General features: G+C 42.0%; 1 protein-coding gene across 2 annotated transcripts in view; it reads left to right on the top strand.

The window, feature by feature from the left end:
* The window catches only part of usp9 (ubiquitin specific peptidase 9), a 269,941-nt gene extending 252,155 nt beyond the window's left edge, over positions 1–17,786 (top strand). For both annotated transcript variants that reach the window (XM_067992885.1, XM_067992886.1), the window contains exons 43-45: positions 1,862–2,074; positions 2,524–2,619; positions 15,987–17,786. In XM_067992885.1, the coding sequence (XP_067848986.1) occupies positions 1,862–2,074; positions 2,524–2,619; positions 15,987–16,121 (444 nt within the window). In that variant the 3' untranslated portion in view covers positions 16,122–17,786. The remainder of the gene's footprint in view (positions 1–1,861; positions 2,075–2,523; positions 2,620–15,986) is intronic.
* Positions 17,787–18,783: the final 997 nt, after the last annotated feature.

The following is an 18,783-nucleotide window of genomic DNA, read 5'->3' on the forward strand; positions in this document are numbered from 1 at the left end:
GTGGCTATTAAGTGTAATGTTCAAAATGGAGAAAGTTGCTTGGCAGATTCATTTTAAAGTGTCACACCATCAGAGGAAGGTAGGTAGGGGTTGTCTGGGGGTACTTTTTAAAGAACAAAGTGAATCTCAATTTTTTTGAGTCAATTTTCTTTCACAATGGAAAACCTTAGGTAGGTTCATGCTTCTTGCTGGGCAGCTCCAATGACATTCTGGAGAGCATTCCTGAGCAATTCCATTGAGAGCAACAGAGGCTTAAATTACACCAGAATGACCTGAGAACCACTCTGAAGCTGGTTCGTGCTGTGAAAACACACCAAGCAGGGAAGCAAATTTGAACTTGAGACCTTGTCTGATTTCATCAGAGCTGATCCAAGACGAATGGGGGGCAAACTCTATAATTGATGTCATCGGAATGGCCTACTGGAGAATTATTTTTAAAACTAAGGATTTAAAATGAAATTATTATTCACTTCCATAAAATGGGAATACTTGGAAGAAAATTATTTCCACACAGAAAGGTTCACACCTTTTTCCTTCCATTTACTTTCCCAGCACAGACAAATGGCCAAAAGAATGTGCATTCATGTTTAGAGAAAACTTTTCTCTATAGAACCAGGACAGTGCCATTTTTTAATTACAGCAGTAAATTGTTTTTAAGCCTGTTGCCAAGAGCCTTTTTAAATATGCACCTAGCATTCTCCCATTCTTCCCCCAAACCCCAACTCCCTCACCCCCCTCCTCCCCCCACCCAAACAGTATCCTTTTCGAAAGGCATTAACTTCTAAGGTGTGGTTCGTTGAGCAGCGGCAATGCTCTGGTTCCTTACCAATTGGCCATTCTTTGTGTGAGTATGCTAACTCTCACCAAGTCCTGTTCACTCATCACTCCTGTGCTCACTGACCTACATTGGCTCCCGTTCCGACAAAACCTAGATTTCAAAATGCTCATCCTTGTTTTCAAATTCCTCCATGGCCTTGCCCCTCCCTATCTCTGTAACCTCCTCCAGCCCTACAACCTGCCGAGATCTCTGCTGTCCTCCAATTCTAGCCTTTTGCGCATCCCCGATTTTAATCGCTCTATCATTGGCCGTGCCTTCAGCTGCCTAGGCCATAAGCTCTGGAATTCCCTCCCGAAACCTCACCGCCTCTCTACCTCTCCTTTAAGATGCTCCTTAATACCTACCTCTTTACCAAGCTTTTGGTCACCTGTCCTAATATCTCCTTATGTGGCTTGGTGTCAAATTTTGTTTGATAACACTCCCGTGAAGCTCCTTGGAACGTTTTACTACGTTAAAGGCGCTATATAAATACAAGTTGATGAGTGTAGCCGAGCTGCTCGAGGGGCATCACAATTAAGTCTGATCCTATCCTCACCTGACATCCTCACATTTAAACTTTACATTCGGAAATTATATGGGGAAATGATGAAAGAGAACTTAGGTTGTCTTTTCTCTCTTTGACCCCCCCCCACCCCAACTTCTACTATGTAGGAAATCTAAAGCCAGTAATGCCCTTTCTATTCCTGGTTATTGCAGCATAGAACGATGATTAAATCTTGAATTTTCCTGAACTGTGGATTAGTGCTGCATTTAATGCTGAATTTAAATACTGAGTCGTTCGGGAAGCTCTGGTTGGTTGTCTTATTTTTCCCTTCCTTCCTAGTCTAGGGACCAGTTATATCTGTTGCTCAGGCTAAAACCTGCTAACTGCTTACAGACTAGAAACCCAGACCTATCTCAGACTAAATGGCTCAACAACATACCACATTGTCAAGGAAGGCTCGCTTTTTATATTTTATTACAGAATCTGACTTAGTAAGTAATTCATTTTTATGTATGTATTTTACTGAAATGAATGTGCAGAGTAATGGGGACCTGAAAAGGAAATGGACCTGGGCAGTGGAGTGGCTTGGAGATGAGCTGGAACGTAGGCCATATGCTGGAAATCCACAGTACACCTACAACAACTGGTCACCTCCTGTACAGAGCAATGAAACATCAAATGGTTACTTCCTGGAGAGGTCACACAGTGCCAGGATGACTCTCGCAAAAGCATGTGAGCTATGTCCAGAAGAGGTAAGGAACTAAGCAAAAAACAATCAATTTGTAGGAATTTCTATGTTGAATAGTATTTTAATTTTGCCCAAGTTTTCCTCAGTTTTTAACATCTAAAAATAGATGAAACTAGTGCAGCCTTCCTTCCCTACGCTTCTTCTCACTCCCTCCTTCCTCCCCGCCTCCTCCCCCCCCCCCCCCCGCCCGCTCCAGCCCCCGCCGCTCTCTTTTCCCCGCCGGCCTCCAACACCACCCTCCCCTCTCCGGCCCCTAACACCACCCTCCCCTCTCCGGCCCCTGCCTCCCAAAAAAACACCTTTTAACCTTTGCTTCAAAATGCTTATGTTCGCCTCTCCCTCTTGGTCAGTATCTATTTTTGCACTGTAAAACACACTCAAACAACTTCCGAAAATGAACACTATTGAAAGTTTTCAGTTCCTACTTGCTTAGTCAATATGTTGACATTTTAGGAGCCAGATGATCAAGATGCACCAGATGATCATGATTCTTCCCCACCAGAAGATGCTCCTTTATACCCCCATTCACCAAACTCCCAGTATCAACAGGTAAGGCTTCTGTCTTTCACTGCCTTATTATTCTTTTGTTTTTATGTTATTGTACATTAAATCTGTTAGCAAACTTTGGGTATACTAAATGAAAAAGAGGTATAGTTCGATCCTTGAAGTCCCATATAAAGCAATGTTATAGCTATGTGGCACTTTCTAACTCTAGGTGTATTTTTAAGTAAAATTTTGGAAATTATATAAATTTTTTGAAATACTGTTTTGAAAACACATTTGAGGTATATTCCAAATCTCATTTTGGGGGGTGGGTGAGGGGAGATATGGATGTAATTGCATTTCACAGCATTACTGGTGCATCACTTCTCTTCAACTGCCAGGGGAAGAAATTGGTCACTTTTAGTCATTTTAAAAACTCAGTTTCATATCAGAGTAAATTGGTTATATATATTACACAACAGCATTTTATTTAATTTTTTTTCATTTTGACTTTTGAACTGAACTTGGCAAGTGATTTCCTCATCTTTGCTTTCAATGAACCATGGCTACATTAGTCCTTGTTTAAGAAGGGCGGCAGGGAAAAGCCTGGGAACTACAGACCAGTGAGCCTGACATCTGTAGTGGGTAAGTTGTTAGAGGGTATTCTGAGGGACAGAATCTACAGGCATTTGGAGAGGCAGGGACTAATTAGGAACAGTCAGCATGGTTTTGTGAGAGGAAAATCATGTCTCACGAATTTGATTGAGTTTTTTGAAGGGGTAACCAAGAAGATAGATGAGGGCTGTGCAGTAGACGTGGTCTACATGGACTTCAGCAAAGCATTTGACAAGGTACCGCATGGTAGGTTGTTACATAAGGTTAAATCTCATGGGATCCAAGGTGAGGTAGCCAATTGGATACAAAATTGGCTTGACGACAGAAGACAGAGGGTGGTTGTCGAGGGTTGTTTTTCAAACTGGATGCCTGTGTCCAGCGGTGTGCCTCAGGGATCGGTGCTGGGTCCGCTGTTATTTGTTATTTATATTAATGATTTGGATGAGAATTTAGGAGGCATGGTTAGTAAGTTTGCAGATGACACCAAGATTGGTGGCATTGTGGACAGTGAAGAAGGTTATCTGGGATTGCAACGGGATCTTGATAAATTGGGCCAGTGGGCCGATGAATGGCAGATGGAGTTTAATTTAGATAAATGTGAGGTGATGCATTTTGGTAGATCGAATCGGGCCAGGACCTACTCCGTTAATGGTAGGGCGTTGGGGAGAGTTATAGAACAAAGAGATCTAGGAGTACAGATTCATAGCTCCTTGAAAGTGGAGTCACAGGTGGATAGGGTGGTGAAGAAGGCATTCAGCATGCTTGGTTTCATTGGTCAGAACATTGAATGCAGGAGTTGGGATGTCTTGTTGAAGTTGTACAGGGCATTGGTGAGGCCACACTTGGAGTACTGTGTACAGTTCTGGTCACCCTATTATAGAAAGGATATTATTAAACTAGAAAGAGTGCAGAAAAGATTTACTAGGATGCTACCGGGACTTGATGGTTTGACTTACAGGGAGAGGTTAGACAGACTGGGACTTTATTCCCTGGAGAGTAGGAGGTTAAGGGGTGATCTTATAGAAGTCTATAAAATAATGAGGGGCATAGATAAGGTCGATAGTCAAAATCTTTTCCCAAAGGTAGGGGAGTCTATAACGAGGGGGCACAGATTTAAGGTGAGAGGGGAGAGATACAAAAGGATCCAGAGGGGCAATTTTTTCACTCAAAGGGTGGTGAGTGTCTGGAACGAGCTGCCAGAGGCAGTAGTAGAGGCGGGTACAATTTTGTCTTTTAAAAAGCATTTGGACAGTTACATGGGGAAGATGGGTATCGAGGGATATGGGCCAAGTGCAGGCAATTGGGACTAGCGTAGTGGTATAAACTGGGCGACATGGACATGTTGGGCCGAAGGGCCTGTTTCCATGTTGTAACTTCTATGATTCTATGTGTGTAAATATGTATTTGAGCACTAACTTGTCATCTTGCGAGGTTATTCATCAGTTACTTTTTTCATGTTAGTTTAGTGTACCCACAAGTCCCACTAAGACTTTGATATTGTGTCTGTTTTTGGGTACTTCTCATCCAACTCTGCTTTCTTGCACCAGCACCCCTTTGTTCTGGCTCGCTGGCAGATTCCTGCAGATGAAGAACAGAGCTAAGTGGCATAAATACACAAACTGCATTCATCAAATTATTTTGAAGTGTGAAAACTTTATTTTATTCCCTTATTTTCACCCCCCCCCCCCCCTTCCCTTTTTAAGCATTCGCGACCAAAACCCCAACCTGTTTAGGTTAATGTTTTGATACCTATAGTAATTTCAAGCATAATATTTCCAGAGACTCAATTGCAGTTTCTGTTTCCCATCTTGCTTGGAACTATTTGCATATCGTATAAAATGCAGGCTGGTGTCTCTTCACGCCCCTACTTGTTCCATGCCATTACACTATCCCCAAAAAATCATCCTCTCCTTACTGATCTCAACAGAGCAGTTAAGTGATGTGGTCTCTGGTTGTTGCTCATACCCCTTAGTTTACGATGGGGAAGCACAGTTTGGATCTCCACACTGCTGAATTACTAATAGGAGAGGGAATCACTCCCAGTCCACTGTTGAATACTTTTAGCCAGTGCTACTGAGCTGATTTCTGAGGCTTGCGAGCAGGACCCCACCCTCTGGCCCACATGTGCTTTGTACCAAATGTACGCAGGCACCCACACTGAGATAGACACTGTTCTCTGCAGCCAAGAACGAGAGTCCTGAAGGCTGTGATGCCTACCCGGTGCCAGGCTTAAGGACATCTCAGGGCTGGAGGGAAACTTGGAGTGGGAGGGGGAGGATCCAGTTGTCGTGGTCCACGTAGGTACCAACGACAGAGGTAGGACTAAGAAAGAGGTTCTGCTGAGGGAGTTTGAGCAGCTAGGGACTAAGTTTAAAAAGCAGAACCACGAAGGTGATAATCTCTGGATTATTACCTTAGCCACGAGCAAATTGGCACAGGGTAAATCAGATCAGAGAGATGATTGCGTGGCTCAAAGATTGGTATGGGAGAAGTGGGTTTTGATTCATGGGGCACTGGCACCAGTAGTGGGGAAAGAGCGAGCTGTTCCATTGGGACGGGCTTCACCTGAACCATGCTGGGACCAGTGTTCTGACAAACCGAATAACTAGGATGGTAGAGAAGGCTTTAAACTAAATAGATGGGGGGAGGACTCAGGTGGGGCGAAGTTTAGATTGATAAAGAGAAAAGACAAGGAAGTAGTTCAGGAAAGTGATGGGGATAATGATAAACAGAGTGTGTCAGGAAGGGACAGAGCGTACAAACATAAGATGGCACTAGCAAATGGGGCCGGGGTAGGAAAGAATGGTAAAAAAAGACAAAATTAAAGGTTCTTTATCTGAACGCACGCAGCATTCGTAATAAGATAGATGAATTGATGGCACAAATAGAAACAAATGGGTATGATCTCGTGGCCATTACAGAGACGTGGTTGCAAGGTGACTAAGGTTGGGAGCTAAATATTCAGTTATTTAACATTTCAGAAGGATAGGAAAAAAAGTAAAGGTGTTGGGGTAGCTCTGTTAATAAAGGATGAAATTGGTATAATAGTGAGACATGATCTTGGCTCAGAAGATCAAGATGTCGAATCAATTTGGGTGGAGGTAAGAAATAGCAAGGGAAAGAAATCACTGGTGGGAGTAGTATATAGGCCCCCTAACAGTAGCTGCACTGTAGGGCAAAATATAAATCCGGAAATAAGGGGGGCTTGTTAAAAAGGTATTTCAATAATCATGGGTGATTTTAACTTTCACATACATTGGACAAATCAAATGGGCAAAAATAGCCCTGAGGAGGAGCTCGTAGAGTGTATTAGGGACTGTTTCTTAGACCAATACGTCGGGGAACCAACCAGGGAACAGGCCATTTTTGATCTGGTAATAGGTAACGAAACAGGATTAATTAATGATCTCAAAGTAAAGGATCCCTTGGGAAGCAGTGATCATAACATGATAGAATTTCACATCCAGTTTGAGAGCGAGGATCTTGGGTCTGAAACTACTGTTTAAAATTAAATAAGGGCAATTATAAAGGAATGAAGGCGGAATTGCTTAAAGTGGACTGGGTAAACAGATTAGATGGTATGATAGTGGATAAGCAGTGGCAAACATTTAAAAAGCTATTTTATGGCTCGCAACAAAAATATATTCCTGTGAGGAGGAAAGACTCCACAAAAAGGGTGAACCAACCATGGCTAACTAAGGAAGTCAAGGATGGTATCAGGTTAAAAGAAAAAGCATACAACATTGCAAAGATTACTGGTAAGCCTGAAGATTGGGAAAACTTTAAAAACCAGCAAAGGATGACTAAAAGAATAATAAAGAGGGAGAAAACGAATTATGAGAGTAAACTAGCAAGAAATATAAAAGCTGATAGTAAAAGCTTCTACAAGTATATAAAAAGGAAGAGGGTAGCTAAAGTAAACATTGGTCCCTGAGAGGATGAGACTGGGGAAATAATAATGGAAATCAAGGAAATGGCAGAGGAATTGAACAGATATTTTGTATCTGTCTTCACAATAGAAGACACTAATAACATACCAATAATAGTAGATAAAGAAGGGGCAAGGGAGGGAGGATCTAAAAACAATCACTATCACTAGAGAAAAAGTACTAGGTAAACTAATGGGTCTAAAGGCTGACAAGTCCCCTGGACCTGGGCTTGCATCCGAGGGTCTTAAAGGAAGTGGCTACAGAGATCGTGGATGCATTGGTTGTAATCTTCCAGAATTCACTAGATTCTGGAAATGTCCCAGCGGATTGGAAAACCGCAAACGTAACACCCCTATTCAAGAAGGGAGTGAGACAGAAAGCAGGTAATTATAGACCAGTTAGCCTAACATCTGTCGTTGGGAAAATGCTAGAATCCATTATTAAGGAAGTAGTAGCAGGACATTTGGAGACTCAATACAATCAAGGAAAGTCAACGTGGTTTTATGAAGGGGAAGTCATGTCTGACAAATTTATTAGAGTTCTTTGACAAAGTAACGGGCAGGGTGGATAAAGGGGAACCAATGGATGCAGTATATTTGGATTTCCAAAAGGCATTCGATAAGGTGCCACATAAAAGATTACTGCACAAGATAAGAACTTGTGGTGTTGGGGGTAATATACTGGCATGGATAGAGGATTGGCTAACTAACAAAAAAACAAAAAGTCGGGATAAAAGGGTCATTTTCAAAATGGCAATCTGTAACTAGTGGGGTTCCGCAGGGATCGATGCTGGGGCCTCAACTATTTACGATATATATCAATGACTTGGATGAAGGAACAGAGTGTCTTGTGGCCAAATTTGCTGATGGTACAAAGATAGGTGGAAAAGCAAGTTGCGATGAGGACACAGTGTCTGCAAAGGGATATTGACATTTTTGCCCATTCGCTTAACCTTTGGCAGATGGAATATAATGTGGGAAAATGTGAAGTCATCCACTTTGGGAAGAAAAATAAAAAAGCAAAATATTATTTGAATGGAGAAATATTACAAAATGCTGTGGTACAGAGGGATCTGGGTGACCTCATACATGAAACACAAGAAGTCAACATACAGGTGCAGCAGGTAATCCGGAAGGCAAACGGAATATTGGCCTTTATTTCTAGGGGGATGGAGTATAAAAACAGGGAAGTCATGCTACAACTGTACAGGGTGCTGGTGAAACCACACCTGGAGTACTGCGTACAGCCCTTATTTAAGGAAGGACATACTTGGATTGGAGGCAGTTTAGAGAAGGTTCACTAGGTTGATTTCGGGTATGGAAGAGTTGTCTTATGAGGAAAGATTGAACAGGTTGGGTCTATACTCATTGGTGTTTCGAAGAATGAGAGGCAATCTTATTGAAACATACAAGATTCTGAGGGGATTCGATAGGTTAGATGCTGAGAGAATGTTACCCCTCATGGAATCTAAAACTAGGGGGCATAGTCTCAGAATAAGGGGTTGCCCGTTTAAGACGGAAATGAGGAGGAATTTCTTCTCTGAGGGTCGTGAATCTTTGGAATTCTTTACCCCAAAAAGCTGTGGAGGCTGAGTCATTGAATTCATTCAAGGCTGAGTTAGACAAATTTTTGATCAGCAAGTGAGTCAAAGGATATGGGGAAAGGGCGGGAAGGTGGAGTTGAGGTAAAAAATCAGATCAGCCATGATCTCATTAAATGGCAGAGCAGACTCGAGGGGCCGAATGGCGACTCCTGCTCCTATCTCTTATGGTCACGCAAATCGTTTTTTTTAACAAAACAGTTTTGTTCAGGTTTATTTTTCAAAAATCTGTAATCTTTACTTAGGAAATGCTCTTGCAATTATTGCCAGCACATTGTTGGATGGGCAGCATCACGGTTGAGCCTGATCCAGCTCTCACTTAACATCCAAACACACACCCTCAGAAACCCTGAGTGCTGAGAACATTTGTAGCAACTCCAATAATGGCTGACTGAGTTTGGTTAACTCTGTACAGGAATTGAAAGTGCAACATTCCTGATGTGAATGGTTCTGTGCCAAACTGTGTGGCATCTTCACCTCCTGAGGCATCGGAAATTTGTTCTTAAAAAAAAAAAAAATGCTCCATCATACAAGGTGCATTTTTGTATCTGAAACTGCCATTGATGAAGCAACCCAAATGTTAAGTTTTTCAAGTATAAAAATATAATGCCTTTAATGTAGAAAAAGTACCAAAACACTTGAGGTATAATCAGATCCAGGGGATAATTGAACCACAGCTCGCAGATGTGATTCAGGCTTGATTTTAAAGTCAGAAATTTTGTGCTTTTTTTTGGTATTTCCATTATAAATTGCAATGTCCATATTTTTAATGGAAATGGCTTGTGTAACTTCACACAAATTACCCTCCTGTGGTGTTGCAGCACCTCATTTGGGAGGAGGGTGTAATTACTACATTAAAAATTTATATGAGTCGTTTCCATCCTAAATGTGGACATAGGAACTTAAAATGGAAAAAGCTGATGAGAAGTGCATGCAGCAGTAACATGTTTTAATATATTACAACAGCAACCACTTGCATTTTATATAGCACTTTTAACATAGGAAAATGTTCCAAAGCGCTTCACAGGAGCGTATTTGGACAAAACTTGACACCGAGCCAAAGAAGATGATACTAGGATGTGACTAAAAGCTTGGTTAAAGAGGTAGGTTTTAAGGAGGATCGTAAAGGAGGAGAGAGGTTTAGAGAGAGAATTCCTGATCTTGGGACCTAAATGGCTGAAAGCACGGCAGCCACTGGTGGGGCGAAGAGATTGATAAATGCATAAGAGGCCAGAGTTGGAGGAACGCAGTGTTATCAGAGATTTCAAGGGATGATGGAGGTCACAGCGATAGGGAGGGGCGATGCCATGGAGGGATTTGAACAAGAGGATGAGAATTTTAAAATCAGTGTGTTGGTGGGTCGGAAGCCGATGTGTGTCAATCAAAGGTACTGTTACAGCACTAGAAAGGGATGATATACTTGAGGGTTCAAAGAATCTATTTGGTTAGAATTAAGGAACAGTAGAGGAGCTATTACGCTGCTGGGTGTATACTATAGGCTACTAAATAGTGGGAAGGAGCTAGAGGAGCAAATTTGTAGGCAAATTGCAGAAAGATGCAAGAACTAAAGAGTAATGACAATGGGAAACTTCAATTATCCTAATATAGACTGGGAAAATAACTGTAAAGGGCAAAGAGGGGGAGGAATGTGTTCGAGAAGTTTCTTGATCACTGTGTTTCCAGCCCAACAAGGAAGGAAGCAATGCTGGATCTAGTTCTGAGGAATGAAGTGGAGCATGTTTCAGTGGGGCAGCATTTGGAAAACAATGATCACAATATCATTAGGTTTAGAGTAGTTATGGAAAAGGACAAGGAAAAATCAAATGTGAAAATACTCAACTGAAGGAGGGCTAATTTCACTGAGTTGAAAAGGGAACTGGCACAGGTGGATTGGAATCAAAGTTTGGCAGGTAAAACAGTAAATGAGTAATCTGAGGCCTTCAAAGAGGAAATAATTCTGGTACAGACAAGACACGTTCCCACGAGGGGGAAAGGAAGGACACCCAAAGCTAGAGCTCCCTGGATGACTTAAGATAGAGATTAAAATGAAACAGAAAAAGGCTTATGATAATTGTCGGGTTCATAGTTCAGTAAAGAACCAAGCTGAATACAAAAAGTACAGGGGAGAGCTGAGAAAAAGGGTGGGGCTGATTAGAGACCAAAAAGGAGATCATCTTGTGGAGGCAGAGGGCACAACTGAGGTGCTAAATGAGTATTTTGCATCTGTCTTCACTAAAGAAGAGGAAGCTGCCAATGCCATAGTGAAGGAGAAGGCAGTAGAGAAATTGGACAGAATAAAAATTGATAGAAGAGGTACTAAAAAGGCTGGCAGCGCTCAGAGTAGAGAAGTCATCCGGTCCAGATGGGATGCATCGTGGGTTGTTGAGGGAAGTACGGGTGGAAGTTGCGGAGGCTCTCGCCACAACCTTCCAATCCTCCTTCGAAATGGGAGTGGTGCCTGAGGATGGGAGCATTACAAATGTTACACCCCTGTTCAAAAAAGGGGGACAGGGATAAACCCAGCAATTACAGGCCAGTCAGCCTAACATCAATGGTGGAGAAACTTTCAGAAACAATAATCTGAGACAAAATTAGTTGGCTCTTGGAAAAATAAGAGTTCATAAATGAAACACGGATTTGTTGAAGGCAAATCATGTTTGACTACCTTGAGTGTGTTTTTTGAAGTAACAGAGAGGGTTGATGAGAGTGGTGCGGTTGATGTGTATATGGACTTTCAAAAGGCGCTTGATAAAGTACTACATAATAGACTTGTAAGCAAAATTGAAGCCCATAGGATTAAAGGGGCAGTGGCTGTGTGTATATGAAATTGGCTAAGGGACAGAAAGCAGAGAGTAGTGGTGAAAGATTGTTTTTCAGACTGGAGGGAAGTATGCATTGGTGTCCTTCAGGGGCCGGTGTTGGGTCCACTGCACTTATTGTTACATATTAATGATCTGGACTTGGGTATGTGGGGCATAATTTCAAAGTTTGCAGATGATACTAAACATGGAAATATAGTAAACAGTGAGGAGGATAGTAATAGACTTCAGGAGGACATAGACAGAATGGTGAAATGGGCAGACACATAGCAGATGAAATTTAATGCAGAGAAGTGTGAAGTGAATCATTTTGGTGGGAAGAATGAGGAATCGGAGGCAATATAAACTAAATGGTACAATTTTAACAGGGGTGCAAGAACAAAGTATCCTGAGGGTGTACGTACACAAATCTTAGAAGGTGGCACAGGGCAAGTTGAGAAGGCTGTTAAAAAGGCATATGGGATCTTTGGATTTATAAATAGAGGCATAAGAGTACAAAAGCTAGCAAACACTGGTTGGGCCCCAGCTGCAGTATTGTGACCAATTCTGGGCACCACACTTAGGAAGGATGTCAAGGCCTTAAAGAGGGTGCAGTGGAGATTTACTTGAATGGTACCAGGGATGAAAGACTTCAGTTACATGGAGAGACTTGAGAAACTGGGATTATTCTCCTTAGACCAGAGAAGGTTAAAGGGCGATTTGGTAGAGGTGTTCAAAATCATGAAGGGTTTTGATGAGAGTAAATAAGGAGAAACTGTTTCCAATGGCAGAAGGGTCAGTAACCAGAGGGGACAGATTTAAGGTAATTGGCAAAAGAATCAGAGGCGACATGAGGGGGGAAAAAAATTTACGCAGGAAGTTGTTATGATCTGAGATGCACTGCCTGAAAGGGTGGTGGAAGCAGATTCAGTAGCAACTTTCAAAAGGGAATTGGATAAATACTTGAAGGGGAAAAATTTGCATGGCTATGGGGAAAGAGCAGGGGAGTGGGATTAATTGGATAGCTCTTTCAAAGAACAAGCACGATGAGCCACATGGCCTCCTTCTGTGCTGTATCATTCTATGATTCTAATTTATACATTCCTGCCAGTGCCAGCATTACAATACCTCAATTTTGCATCTCCCAGCTCCTTTGCTATTTATAAATAATGTAGTATATAAAAATCAGGACAGATTGTATGATTTCAAATGGAGAATTTTGCCTGCACACCTTGGTCCAGTTGCCCTCTACCCTCTAACTCTGCTTCACCTGAAGACTACATTTGGTCTTGACTCCACATGCAATACCACAGGAGAAGCTGTGTGTATGTATAAAGTTGTCATCATTTGTAATTGCACAAGTTAGCCACTGGTTGGCATTGTGAACTAAATCTGAGCTGTTTCTCCTCGCTTCGATGCCATCTTGAATTTTTTTTACATGATTTTTCCTGTCGGGTAAGTTGGTTTTAAACTTTATAAACTTTTAAACTTCAGATATGTTTTTTGGTATTAAATATTGATGATTCTATTCATTCCCTTTAGGTTCTTGCCTTATTGCTGGGAATTGCTCTTCTATTAAATTCGCTATGTCTCATTCCTCTCCCTACTGTTTCATCTGACTAACAGCTTGGACCTCTAAGCTGCTTAATCAGTTTTGGAGGCTTATTCTCAGGTGCTATGGGGAATGTTGCCTTAAATATAGTTAAGTTGGTAAAATATTTGCAACCACTGCAGGCCCTCGCTCATTGGTACTTCAGCAGCCCACCCTGATGCTCGTCCCTTGCTGATCAGCCACTCTGTGGCTCGCTGTGCAAATGATATATTAAGGTCTTCTCGGCCGTGCCTGGTCCCCATCCCCACTGTTCAACATTTTGCTGATCTGTTATCAGCTGCTGCCATTGTGTAAAGTTGCTCGAGTCTGACGGAAGCTGCCGTCCTTGATTTGCCTCTTGGAAGCAAACTTCCCAAGCAGCACTGCAAAGGCATCCGCCCTCACCGTGCCCCTCTTTCCCTTCCCCCCCCCCCCCGAACTTTCCCTCTCTTCCCCTAAACTATTCCTCTCTTTTCCCCCCCACCTTCTCTCTCTTCTTCCCCCCCCCCCCCCCCCAACCTACTTCTCCTCTTCCCTCTTCCCCCCCCTCCCCCCCCCCCCCCCCCAGCCTACCCTATCTGCTCTCCTCCCCAAAATTCTTTCTTCTTTCCTTCCTCCTCCCTCAACTTTCCCTCTCTTCTCTCCTCTCCCAACTTTCCCTCTCTTGTGTTCCCCTCTCTCCTCCCCCCCCGCCCCCCCCCCAAACTTACCTTCCCCGCCTGCTCCTCCCCACGCTCCGCCTCCTTCTTCCTGACCTCCCCACCCCAAAACATCATCAGTTTCACACTAGCCAGGTTTGCCATACTGGTGTCACTGCTTCCACTACTGCAGCCAATTCCTCTGGCCTTCATTTCTCTCTTCCCCTGGCCCCCCCCCCCGCGCCCCCCCCCCCCCCCCCCCCCAGTCCAGAAAAACCAGGCCTTTTACCAGGCTCTGCTTTTTTTCCTCATGCCCCTCCTGCAGCCTCGAACCTTACACAAACTTCTCCCCCCACCCTTTCCTGGCCTCTAACCCTCCCTTGCATTCCGTCCAGCAGCTTTTAACCCTGCTGTATCTGTATCTTCTGTTTCTGGCTGTTCTGCCCTCCAGCATCGCAGTCCTCCTTTGGCCCTGGTCCAATTATTCCTCTTTTTCCTCCTGACTCACCTGAAGAGTGCACAATCTCTCAACTTCTTGTGTGCAATGTCATAGGAGATCGACTAGTAAAAAAAAAATAAAAAGGTTTGTGTAGCGCACACTTCCTGACCACAAACCTGTCATGATTTTTGAGTACTGCTTTTTATGTCAAATTTGGGGATGCTTCCTGATGTTTTTTATTTTTAAGGTGGTGAGCATACTAATGTACGCTGTCACTGTTTACTTGTCTCAGTAGATAGCACACTTTTGGCTTTAAGTCAGAAGGTATTGCATTTAAGCCCCACTACAGACTTGAGCACATATTCTAGGCTGACATCTTAGTGAAGGGCTAAAGGGATCAAGGGATATGGGGAAAAAGCGGGAACAAGGTACTGAGTTAGACGATCAGCCATGATCATTTTGAATGGCAGAGCAGGCCCGAAGAGCCGAATGGCCTACTCTTGATCCTATTTTCTATGTTTCAATGAAGTACTGAGGGAGTTTTGCACCGTCAGATAGTGTCTTTCAGATGGACGTAAGAGATCCCTGACACTATTCAAAGCAGAGCAGGGAGTTCTCTTGGTGTCCCAGCTAACATTCCTCCCTCAACCAAAGCAGATTATCTGGTCATTTGCTGTTTGTGGGACCATGTGTGCACAAATTGACTGCTGTATTTGGCTGCATAACAGTAGTGACTGCACTTCAAAAAATAATCCATTGGTTCTAAAAGTGCTTGGGGCGTCCTGAGGATGTAATAAAATGCTATATAAATGCAAGTTCCTTCTTTACAATGGAGTCGCAAGATGTAGGTTCAAGTTTGAGATTCTTCTCAGCATTCGTAGTTGCAGCTATGCCATTGGGGGATGCTTCAGTGCGCTCCCCTCATGCAGATTTGAGAAACTGGACACAAAGCAATTCCAGGGTACATTTAACTGTGGAAGTGGGTGTCTTGCCCATCCACTCAGGCTGGAAATAGTATGGGGAGACCTAAAGAGAATTCGGCATTTTTTAAAAATGAGGAGGTAGAGTTTTAAAAATGTTTAATTCTGCTTCTTTCACACACTTAAGATTGTGGAAAATACATATCACTCAAAGAATGAAGAACACTACCAGGAAAGAAGAAAGGAACATGCCTTTTACGACCCCTGGACATCCCAAAGCACTTAAACTCCCTTGGTCATCCTCAAAGTGTCATGGGATCTTTATGTCCACCCAGAGGGCAGACAGGGACTCGGTTTAATGTCTCATCCAAAAGATGGCACCTTCAAAGATGCAGCATTCCCTCAGTACTGCACTGAAGTGTCAGCGTAGATTATGTGTTCAAGTCATTGGAGTGGGGATTGAACCCAAAACCTAATAGACCATCATCTTAAGTTATTCTGTCAATAGCTTTACCTGAAAGGTCATTTCCAAAAGGCAAAGATGGCAATGTATCTTGGATGCTGAATATGTTAGCCCGACCATGTTCCAGTGTGTAGGAGAACAGGGTGGATTGATCTGAATTTTTATTCCTCCTTTTCTCTTCCCATCCCTCTTCCTTTCACCTGTGAGAAAATGAACCGCTGTGCTGTATGTCTTCTCCAACAACCCATCTGAGATTGGGAACTTTGTCACAGTGCACATTACACCAACATTCTGTGCTATTGCACTACTTTGCTGACTGATTTAGTTTTATTTAAACATATTCTGAATTTTACTCTTTTTACTCTACCGCACAAAATGTGTAACCTTCTTAATTTAGTTTTTATCCTAAAGCATTTCAATTTATCTTTTTTGATTCACAGAATAACCATGTGCATGGTCAGCCATACACCGGCCCAGTGGCACACCATATGAACAATCCTCAGCGAACAGGTCAGCGAGCACAAGAAAATTGGGAAGGCAGTGAAGACATTCCCGCATCACAGGCAAAAGATTAACTTGCAGATAATTCTCCCATGTACCTGATAAAGACACTGGCTCAAGCACATGCCCAGGCCTTACAGTTCAACCTTCTCTGGGTCCGTCTACACCAGTGAAAGAAATATCTTTTAAAAAAAAACTGTCCAACCTGGAGTGGAGAGAGTCTATTCACTGTCTGCCCTGCAGAGCAAATGCTGTTGACATATAACCTGCCTGCAGTGGAAAAGTGTATAGTGTTTTGTAATAAATGGCCTGATGCTAATGTATAAATGGCAAGGTGTATATAGTATATTAATGTTTGACTGTTAAATCCTCAGCAATGCTGATTTGCTTGAGGAGTGTTGCAGACCTACAAAACACACAAAATCTAATCTTTGCTTTATCAGCTGTGCTCAGCGTTGAGGGTTATCTGCCTAATGGCAGTGTGGATCAGATTATTTTCGAAATACATGGCCATGTCAACCAGACAAAAAAAAAACATGTTAACTCATGCCACCGGAGTTGCTTTTACTTTGGGTTATTTGATGGTGACTTTTTAACATTTGGTTGATGTGGGACAATGGTGATGTAATGTTGATCTGGAACTCTTTTTCATTGCCTTTTTTCATTCTGGTATTAGTTGAATCATTTTGAAGCTCTAGTTATGCTGTAACATTTAGCATGGCTTCACATCAGATTAGTGTAGCCAATGAGAAAAGATGATCCTAATGACAGCAGTTTTTTAATCCCTGAGCAACAAATGCTCTGCTCAGAGCTTTTTCTTTTTTGTTACACCTTGATGGTTCAATTGGAGAAAAATGTGAGTATAAGTGGCTTTCAATTGCACATATATTCAAATCTAATATTTGGCAGTCTATGGGTGGGATAAAGGATTATTAGTTTTGAATTATAGGAATTTAAAGGAAAAAAAATATATGCAACAGTTGCTATGCCAGGATGCCTGGAGCATAATAGACAGTACTCGGTGTGCTTGTTTTATTTCCTTGGTAGAGCTTACTTAGATTAACTTCTAAACTTCCCTCCTACCGCGGCCCAGTGAAGTAGAAGTAAATAAAGATGTACATGACTGCCACTGTGGAGGCAGCTCGCTAGTTTGTTGCATTCACAATTCTACTTGAAAGCAAGAAATTGTCTTAGCTCCTTGCCCATCCTGTCAACCTAATTCAGATATAAGCAGGGTTGTAATTTTAAGAAAAACTGCTGGTTAGTCATGATTCTTGCAGGATTCTCAATTCCAAAACTAGCCTTTTGTTTATGGATTTTGAGGAAATCATCAGTAAATACTGTATTTAAAAAAGAAAAAAAATTGGTAACTTGAATGTGTATTTTTTGGAATTTGTCTCAAACCAAATACCCCTGCAAAACAGACTCAACCCACCCTATTATATTTAAATATTTTGCAGTTTTATTTTATAGAAATTATTTTGCTGAATTCAAAAAAAAGAACATGAATTAAAAGGAACATTTTGTCCTGTGTTCTTATTTAAAAAAAGAAAAAAATGACTGTGCGGAGTTCCATGCCAAGTTTTGCTGGCTTTTGTTTTGGCCATGACATGGCGTTGAATTCTGAAACTACAGTCGCACTGTGACCTTTCACTTGGTATTTTTTTGTGCACAGAGGTATACTTACAACTAAACTCCCCCTAGCAACAATAAAGAAATTGAATTATTGACACAGTGAACATTTTGTCTGTCATTTCATTTGTCAATGTGCAGAATTTCTGAAGAGTCTGTAAACCTGAAGAATTAAACAGTAGTAAATTGTGGGATTTTGTACTGGCATCAAGCACAACGTTAGGAATATGAGCTGTTTGACATTATTTAAATAGTTCCTAAATTTCTAAGCAAGCCAAAACAAAATTTTAATAGGACAGAGCAATGGAGCTACCATAAATGCATTCTCTAAAGGAAGCTTTTAATGCTGTTGAGATTTTACGTTATGAGCATATGGTAGTATGTTACGACTTCTCATGGATGTTTACTTCCCCATTTGAGATGAGTGTAAATATCTACAATTCCATTTAATTCTAATTGAAGAAAATAGCGCTTTTTCCTATTTTTTTTTCTCTCATCCTATCTTTCTGGATATATGGTTCCACGTGTGACGATAACACTTTGACCATGTAACTGTTCTTTGTCCGACCCGGAATAGTAAGTATTGGTGGGTTATTTGACTTTGGGGGCAGCACACCTGAGCTTTGTCCTTGCTAAATATCCACTGATGTTCATTTCAGCAAGGATTACTAGATAGGGATCAGAAGCAAGAACACTGGCTGATTTCACCCCATCCCCTTCATTCATATCCCAGGGACTCAACAAGTATAGTGGCCCCACTAATGCCCTGACTGACATTAACTAACTCAGAACAGACAAGAAATTAAATTTAGTTTTATGACTTGAAAGCATATTATGTCGTGCATTTACTCACTGAGCCACTTATATACATTTTTAACAAGATATACAATTGACCTAATCACCCCTGGATTAGTGAGGAGAAAAATGGCCAGATTCTCACTCTTCATTGCTATCCAGTGATCCCTGCTAGAAATGTGCAAGTGGACAGGGTCATGTTCGGCTGACATGAATGATGGTACTGGAAGGTAGTAGGTGTCCATGGAACTGAATGCCAGTGGGAAGGTAAGAAAAATTGGCAAGGTTACTTATCTGTTGTGATTTTTT

Source organism: Heptranchias perlo, chromosome 11, assembly GCF_035084215.1.
Source record: "Heptranchias perlo isolate sHepPer1 chromosome 11, sHepPer1.hap1, whole genome shotgun sequence".
Lineage (NCBI taxonomy): Eukaryota > Metazoa > Chordata > Chondrichthyes > Hexanchiformes > Hexanchidae > Heptranchias > Heptranchias perlo.